The sequence below is a fragment of the Gorilla gorilla genome, chromosome 18 (genome assembly GCF_029281585.2).
Source record: "Gorilla gorilla gorilla isolate KB3781 chromosome 18, NHGRI_mGorGor1-v2.1_pri, whole genome shotgun sequence".
Taxonomy (NCBI): Eukaryota; Metazoa; Chordata; class Mammalia; order Primates; family Hominidae; genus Gorilla; species Gorilla gorilla.
In genome coordinates, this window is record NC_073242.2 from 86,584,807 (window position 1) to 86,593,788 (window position 8,982).

The following is an 8,982-nucleotide window of genomic DNA, read 5'->3' on the forward strand; positions in this document are numbered from 1 at the left end:
ATGGATAGTGACACAAGAGTAAATGTCTTCCCAGCATGTGCTTAGAGGAGATCCAGAGCCCCTAGTTTCTGGTCATGCCCATTGTACATGCCAGGAGATGAAGTATGCTGGGCTGTGTCCTCTTGTCTCAGGTATACAGACCAGGGCGGCAAGGAGGAGGAGGACTATGAAAGTGAGGAGCAGCTGCAGGACCGCATCCTGACGGCAGCCCTGGAGTTTGTGCCCGCCCACGGGTGGACAGCAGAGGCGATTGCAGAAGGAGCCCAGGTGTGTATAGGTGAGGGTGGGGCCACCTGACCAAGATAAGCCAGGATGGAGTCACACTAGGCAGAGCGGAGGGTCTCATGCCTTCTTCCAGTCTAGCTCAGAGCCCCTCACAGCTGCAAGATTGACTGGTTTTTTTCCCCCAATAGGGTGGAACTGGCTTTATTTTGTAGTTATAAAGAACATACCATGGAGTTGGTTCTTGGGAGTTGTGTTCTAAAGGCAATCTATTAGGCAAGAATTGTCTGTGATCAAAACTACCATGTTTCATTGACTCTAAGATGCCATTGGTTGTAAGAAGCACCATTTTTAAATGCATCAGTAAAAAAGAAAACATACTGCCCTTCGAACTATGACAGAGCGCTTCTGTGATTCACACTGATTTTTTAAAATGAAAAATATATCTGCATCTTAGAATTAATGACATATGGTGTTTGAAAACCCCCAAGAAGGCACCACTTTGGAGAACAATACATCTTATTTTCCCAGAAACTCTAATAGCATTTCCTGCATTAGTACAGACTGCTGCTTTAGATTAGGCAGTAGGCTCATGTTCAGGCCATGTTGTAGAGAATCCTCCAGCATAGCAAGATACCATCCTCCAAGAGACTGAGGGGATGACAGAGTTGCATCTTCCATCCCAGGCTTGCTACAGTGCATCTACCCATGGACAATGGGCAAGGTTGCTGCTTTACTGAAATTTAACTGTTATTTCCTTGTCTTCTCTCACTCCCAAGTGCACATTTGGTAACAGAAGTCTCATTAGTGAAATGCGGGTGCTCAGACTCCACTGTAGGCTCATTGTGAAAACTGAACAATACAAACAAATATAAAAAAGAATGTAGAAAACACCTATAATCACACCAAAGATCATACTATCAACATTTATGCCTAGATCTTTCCAATTAAAACCCTTTATATGATTCATTCTTTAAATGTTTATTGAGCAAATAATGTGCCCTAGGCACTGTGCTAGTCCAAGAGACATGACAGGGGTCAAGGTGGTCAAGATGGACCTGCTTCCTGCCCTTGTTGAGCTTCCAGTCTAGCAACATTAATAAAATATATACAAATGTTTACTTAGAAGATGTGGTAAGTGCTATCAAGGAAAGGTGCTGTTGGGCTGTATAATGGAGGGACCCGATCATTAGATCAGGTCACAGCTGCGAGATTGACTGGTTTTTTTCCCTCAATAGGGTGGAAATGGCTTTATTTTGTAGATATAAAAGTAATGAACAATGCAATTAGTTCTTGAGAGTTGTGTTCTAAAGGCAACCTATTGGCAAGAATTGTCTGTGATCAAAACTACCATATTTCATTGACTCTAAGATGCCATTGGTTGTAAGAAGCACCATTTTTAAGTGCATCAGTAAGAAAAGAAAACATGTTGCCTGTTAAACTATGACAAATAGTTTAATTTGTCCTATTAAAGGGTTGGAGGGCTGGGCACAGTCGCACATGCGTATAATCCCAGCACTTTGGGAGGCCAAGGCAGAGGGATTGCTTGAGCCCAGCAGTTTGGGACCAGCCTGGGCAACCTAGGGAGAGACCCCATCTCTACAAAAAATACAAAAATTAGCCAGGCATGGTGGTGCTTGCCTGTGGTCCCGGCTACCTGGGAGGCTGGGGTGGGAGGATCTCTTGAGCCTGGTAGGTCAAGGCTGCAGTGAGCCATATGATGCCATTGCACTCCAGCCTGGGCAACAGAGTGAGACCTTGTCTGAAAACATATATGAGGTGGGTAACAGGGTGGTCAGGAAAGGCTTTTGAGCTGAGAATTGAAGAATGAATAGGCTTTACCTGACTTTGTGGGTAGGAGATGGACAAGTCCAAATACAGAAACTGCACAGGCAAGGTGGAAAGAAAAAGAAGGATGGTACGTTACAAGAACCACAGAGAACCACCATGCAGAGAGTGCAGGAAGAGAGATTTGAGATGAGCAAGGCTGGAAAGGTCAGTCGAGGTCAAATCAGGCAAGGTCCTAAAGGTCATGATGAGGAGTCAAGCTTTTTCTTCTAAGAACAATTGAAGATATTGGATTAAATTTGGCATTTCAAAATGCTCATTTTGGCTGCCAGATGAAAAGTGGATTGGAGGCAGAGAGAGACTCATTGGGGGCTGCTGCCAGACATACAGGAGAGATGAGGTGGTCTGGCTTAGAGTAATGGCAGTGGGTAAGTTCAGGAATAGCTCGGACATGGGAGAGAGTGACAGGATGGCACCAGAGTTGCAAATTTGCATGTGTGGGTACCCAATGGTGGTGTTTTCTAAGGTGAAGGCCATTGGAAGAGGACCAGCTTTGGGGAAGGGTACAGTCTTGATCCTTGTTGTACTCAACAAGGAGTTTTTGAGTCAACCAGTGGAGGCATCAAGCATACAGGTCAGGAACTGGAGGAAACAGCTGGACTAGAGATACACATTTGGGCATTATCAGCGTGCATATATATACTGTATATATACATATATACATATACAGTATATACATATATATACTGTATATATACATATATATACAGTATATATATGCACGCTGATTATATATATATATATATAATATATATATATAAAATAATTATGGAAGTCAGTGAGATTGTCCAGGGCAAGAATATAATGTCATATGAGAGGGGAGTCCAGACTCTCAAGGAACGCGGACATTTAAGGGGAGAGTAGAATAGGATGGGCCGTCAAAGTCTAAGTCAGAGCATCCTGATGTTGGAGGCAAAGCGGGAGAGTGTGGATTAAGCAGCTAGACATTGGTTACTGGAGCAACAACCGTTTGGGTGGAGAACTGGATCAGAAATCAACTGGAGTGGATCGAGGTGTGCATAGAAGGCGAGGAAGTGGCGAGGCGTTTGGCTGCGAGGGGTAGAACTAGGGTGCACCAAGCAGGAGAAACAGATGGAAGTTTGCACATGACTGAACACAAATGGGAAGAGTACAGAAACAAGAGTGGACCAGGCTCATATGTGTAATCCCAGCATTTGGGGAGGCTGAGGCGGGAGGATTGCTTGACACTAGGAGTTTGAGGCCAACCTGGGCAATATGGCGAGACCCCATCTCTACAAAAACATTTAAAAATTAGCCAGATGTGGTGGCGCATGCCTGTGGTCCCAGGCTAAGATGGGACGATTGCTTGAGCCCAGGAGGTCAAGGCTGCAGTCATGCCACTGCTTGAGTGACAGAGCAAGACACTGTCTCAAAAAAAAAGTAAAAAGAAAAAGGAAAGAAACAAGAGTGAGGGTGAATTTACAAGAGAAAATAGTCAAAATCAAGAGGATGAGGTTCCTTGAAGGCAAGAATTGTGGGATCTGGACAACAGATGGAAGGACTGGCCTTAGATGTGTTAGGTGCAAAGTTGGAGAAAGCAGCTGCAGGCTTAGTTTCTAAAAAAGAAAGAAGACCTGTTGATATGTTCATCCCTGAGCTAGTCTCTGTGAACTTGTTATTCAAGCCTAGATCCCACTCTTGCACACACACCAAGGGGCTTTGCAGGGTGGAGGGACCGGTGGTGGTCAGTTTCACCAAAATCACATGGACCCAGAGTGAAGAAATCAAGCTGCTGTCACTAGGAAGAGGCTCTAGTGATGAACAGGCAACAAATGTACCCTACACTTGGGCACCGCTTTTCTGTTTTCTGTCTCCCCTTTTGTAGTCTCTGGGTCTCTCCAGTGCAGCAGCCAGCATGTTCGGGAAGGATGGCAGTGAGCTAATACTGCATTTTGTGACCCAGTGCAATACCCGGCTCACACGTGTGCTGGAAGAGGAGCAGAAGCTGGTACAGTTGGGCCAGGCGGAGTAAGTCCCATGGCATTACTACTCAGGGTGGCAGCTAAGGATCAGGGAACTTGGGCCCTACCAGCTATGCCCAGGAGGCCAATCCAAGCAGAACCCAAAGAGAGCAGCATTGGGCAGCCCTGCTGCTGTGATGGGACTGAAACCTGGTAGCCTGTCTCTGACAGCTTTAGTCAGGCCAGCGCCAGGAGCTGGTGGGACCCTCCTCCCTAGGGCTGAGTAAACCGTGGAGCACTGAGCCCCTGCCTTTCACTCAGAGACACACTGTTTTCTTTTCCCTCTTCCAGGAAGAGGAAGACAGACCAGTTCCTGAGGGATGCAGTGGAAACCAGACTGAGAATGCTGATCCCATACATTGAGCACTGGCCCCGGGTACCGAGTCCATATCCAGGCCCCAGAGCAACAATAATCCTAATAGTTATCATTCTCAGCACCTTTCACTCAGATGACTTTGTACACTGTTCAGAACTTAGCTTCTCAATCTCTATAAACCCGACAATACTTAGTACACTTGGTAGAGCTGGGTTTCAAACTTGGGCATACCAAAGAGAGTGACTGAGCCATCTGTGTCTCAGTTCTTGGAAATGTGAGTGGTCCGGGTACTGGATCCCATCCTGGGTGGGGTTCTCCTAGTGGCCTGAGTGTGCCACCAGGTCTGCAGGGAGGAGGAATCCATGCAGGAGGTTAGAAGAGTCAGAAGATTTTATTGGCTGTCTTCACTTGAATAACAGCCCTGTGGCATTTTAGATCTCGAGCACTGGGATTTGTCAATTGTCAATGTGATGCTTGGGGACTGGCATATTCGTTGCAAGGGGTTTTTTCACCTTTTTTGAAGCTTCCTTTTTCCTCTGTTTTAAAGCATGTCACAGTATGGGCCATTCTCTGAGTGAAGAAAGTACAGAGTGAAAGTACACCCGAAGTGAGAGGGACTCAGACATCTTGTGTCCTTTGCTGAGCTGGAAGACTACTGAGCACGTAGTTTCAGTCATTCAGTTGATAGACATTTGAACACTTATGGTGGTGCCTAACCCCAGGCCGAGTGTGACTCATTCCACCTTGCAGTTAAAGCAGTGGAAGTGCACGTATGAGGCTCTCAGCTGCCTTCCTGATTCAGCATAGTGTTTTCTTCTGGGCTACTTCACTAAGAGAAAACCTTACAGCCAATCCAGGACCTCTCTGACCACCTCCCCAGTGGATGTAGCATTGGTAAAGTGGAAGGACCTTGTTCTGTTTGTCAGTAGGAGCTGATGTGTGTGAACGGACTCCTATCCGTGCTTCTTCCTTTGTGTGACAGACTGGGGTATCTTTGCCCATCCTTGCTTAGACCAGTCTAGACCCTCTGGCCCTCTGCATTCCCAGTTCCAAATGCTAGGGATGGAGAATGTGCTTGGGCTTGCATAAGACAGGGCTATGCCCCTGGCTCTCCTCAGCATTGCTAGCTGCCCACAACTCACACCAGTGGGTGAAGATGCTGGTCTCAGAGAACCAGAGCTTGGCAGGACCCCTCATACACCTCTTGGAGAGATCTTTGCTGGTCAACTATGCACCATTACCTGTGAGCAGAGCTTACTCCTCTGCCATTCTCTCTCCAGGCCCTCAGCATCCTCATGCTCCCTCACAACATCCCGTCCAGCCTGAGCCTGCTCACCAGCATGGTGGATGACATGTGGCATTACGCTGGGGACCAGTCCACTGATGTGAGTGCTTTCTGCAGGCCCACAGGAGGCTGGGAAAGGCTTGTGTTAAGCATTTCTTCAAGAAGCTTGTGAAATTGCTTTGATCATAAGCCCCTGCAGGGGGGCTGCAGTGTCATTCCCATCTAAGGTATGAGGAAGGTCCGTCAAGAAGCCAAAGTGGGATCTAGGTCATCTTCATTCAGGGACCAGCATTCTAGCCACAAACCAGTTATTATTTCTTCCAGCTTGTGGTGACACCAGGTGTCAGAGAGCCTTTAGCATTGGCGAAAGCTAATTGGGCTGCCATTTTATTATCATTTCCCTCTCTCCTAAGATGTAGATTCTGCAGCAAAATTCCTCTTTTGAAAAAAAGAAATGCCATGGAGGCACCCATTGCTTTAAAAAGAAATTCCCTTCCCCAGCCCATCTTGGCCTGCTTTGCTAAGTGATCAATAAGGCTCTTTAAACAGCACCAGGAAAGAATCCGACTTGTTAATGCTATCATATTTCTGGTAGGAAATTTTAAAAAATACACCTTCATAAAAGAAAATGTGATGATACTTTGTGGAATCCTGGATGAGGAGGCACAGAAATACTCCCACCATAGTTATAACAAAGTGTTTTAATAAACTTCCTCCATGTGGGAATATAACGCCAACAGAGACGGTAGGAAAATGAAATTAGAAAGCAAAGAAATTAAAGGAATAAAACACCAAGCAGCTGAGCTGGTCCTCTGAAGAGTAGTTTGCTAGAACAATCAGAAGTTGCTGAGGGACTTGAACTCTCAGCTTTGCCCAGGTATTGTAATCTGTCCATGAGCCTGTCTCAGCCCTCACTTTATTGATGAACACACCAAGGTTTGGTCATAGCTGGCTGATTACAGCGTCTTCTGGGACTCAGATGTCTTAAGATGTAGGCTTTCTACTAGCAGTTCCAAAATGGATTGGATGTAGCCAAATCATCTGGGATACTTATTAAGTTTCCTGATTCCTGGCACTTTATTTAGATCCATTGACTCTACTCTTAAGAGGTTGGGCCCAGGAGCTTGCATTTTTAATCAAGTAGGTAATTCTGATGCTCGGTCAAGTTTGAGATGGTAGTGTTGTCCAGAGGGCCAGATGTATCTGTGACAGTCAAGAAGTAGTCGGCCGGGCGCGGTAGCTCATGCCTGTAATCCCAGCACTTTGGGAGGCCAAGGCGGGCAGATCACGAGGTCAGGAGATCGAGACCATCCTGGCTAACACAGTGAAACCCCGTCTCTACTAAAAAATACAAAAAATTAGCCGGGCGTGGTGGCGGGCGCCTGTAGTCCCAGCTACGCGGGAGGCTGAGGCAGGAGAATGGCGTGAACCCGGGAGGCGGAGCTTGCAGTGAGCCGAGATCGCACCACTGCACTCCAGCCTGGGCGACAGAGCGAGACTCCGTCTCAAAAAAAAAAAAAAAAAAAGAAGTAGTCAAGAGGGAACCCAGGAGTTCCCATGGCCTTGGGTAGGAACTGCCTCAGACTTGGACCAGCCCACAGCGGTAGTGTGGGTTTCTTTGCAGTTTAACTGGTACACCCGCCGAGCCATGCTGGCTGCCATCTACAACACGACAGAGCTGGTGATGATGCAGGACTCCTCTCCAGACTTTGAGGACACTTGGCGCTTCCTGGAAAACCGGGTTAATGATGCAATGAACATGGGCCACACTGCCAAGCAGGTAGGTGGGGACTAGCCATTGGGGAACCCTCTTTAGAAGGCATACCTATTTTCCTCAGGTCACAGCTGGTCTTGCTCCCTTTTGGCCTCAGCTGACAGTCCTGAGGGCCTTCCCAAGGGCCTGGCTGGTTCTTCCTCAGGCCAGCCCTTCCCTAAGAGCCACACTTTGCTCATTTGTGATTGTGTTGTCCAAAGCTCTCCTTCCAGTAACGTGGCCCCCTTGTCTTCACCTTTTGGGGCTCGTAGGCCTCCTGATTTGTCCTGCCTGTCTCAAGTTTAACTTTGTGTTGGTGGCCTAAGGGAACCTGACACTGACTCCTTCTAGGTAAAGTCCACAGGAGAGGCACTGGTGCAAGGACTCATGGGTGCAGCAGTGACGGTGAGTACTGCCCAGCACATCCCTGCCCCTTCTCTCTCCCAGTCCGGCTCTGTGATACATGTGTTACTGACTTCACATCATTTTGTAGCCCTAACCTGGAAACAATAATCTAATAATAAGGCTGACAATGGTTCAGCCCTAGTGTCTTGATTCCAAAAAACCCACTTCTTTATTTTTTCCTGTCATCAGGAGATATCACTGACTCCTGGGACCCTGGTATATCAAGTATCTGTATCATAGCCACACCTGCCACCTTGCAAACCTGGATCTTGGCCAGGTGCAGTGGCTCATGCATATCATCTCAGTGATTTGGGAAGATCACTTGAGCCCAGGAGTTTGAGGACAGTCTGGGCAACATAGCAAAACCCTGTCTCTATGCAAAAAAGAAAAAAAGAAAAAGAAAAGCTAGGTCTTTTCTATTAGAGTCTAGAGGCAAGGTAAGCCCTCACTATTCTCTTTATTTCCATTCCTGTGTCAGCTCAAGAACTTGACAGGTCTAAACCAGCGTCGGTGAGAGGAAGGGGTGTAAGCTACAATGCCTAGAAGAGAATGAGCGGACAGATTGAAAGAGCTTTGAAAAGTATAAGGTGCCATCCACATAACCTGGTGTTCACGAGAACACACTAAAGGACTCCTGAGTCACTACCACAGCCACCTGGAAACCACAAGGCATTTGATGGCTACCGTTCTGGTCAGGGATTGGGCTGCTTCTTCAGTTCCTAATACCAGACCAAGCCTCCTGATGCCTTTCTGCACTGCAACTGTGTGATTGAAAAATGAGATGTTCATCCAAGCAGTCAAGCCACAGAAACCCAGCATGTCCCTGTCACAATCTCATGGGCACCTTGATCATGTCTTAACCTTCCCTTAACCTTGGGGCTCCCAAGCCAGAGTCAAGGTCTGACGCCACCTCAAGGTGACAGCTCATCTCCAGCACAGCACAGGCGTGTGCACACAGAGGTGTTCCTTGCAGCCCCCTCCCTCTCAGGTGTCCTGAGATGCTGCTCCTGGGAGCCCCCTCAGAAAACTGCCTCACCTGAGACAAGTGCCTGCTGGACAGAGGTGTGATTCCAGGCCTGGTGTCACATGACACCAGCATGCATTGCAGGATTATTAGTGTATTTTGAGTCTGTAAAAATAATAAATATGTTTGAAGTAGTTTCCCATTGTG

General features: G+C 47.1%; 1 protein-coding gene across 3 annotated transcripts in view; it reads left to right on the plus strand.

The window, feature by feature from the left end:
- COQ9 (coenzyme Q9) overlaps positions 1–8,972 on the plus strand; it is a 14,230-nt gene extending 5,258 nt beyond the window's left edge. For 2 of the 3 annotated variants that reach the window (XM_004057706.5, XM_055364341.2), the window contains exons 3-9: positions 132–267; positions 3,917–4,059; positions 4,344–4,428; positions 5,649–5,753; positions 7,278–7,433; positions 7,758–7,811; positions 8,290–8,972. In XM_004057706.5, coding sequence (XP_004057754.2) covers positions 132–267; positions 3,917–4,059; positions 4,344–4,428; positions 5,649–5,753; positions 7,278–7,433; positions 7,758–7,811; positions 8,290–8,325 — 715 coding nt within the window. In that variant the 3' untranslated portion in view covers positions 8,326–8,972. The remainder of the gene's footprint in view (positions 1–131; positions 268–3,916; positions 4,060–4,343; positions 4,429–5,648; positions 5,754–7,277; positions 7,434–7,757; positions 7,812–8,289) is intronic. The other variant, XM_019012022.3, reaches the window with a different exon arrangement.
- The last annotated feature ends 10 nt before the right edge of the window (positions 8,973–8,982 follow it).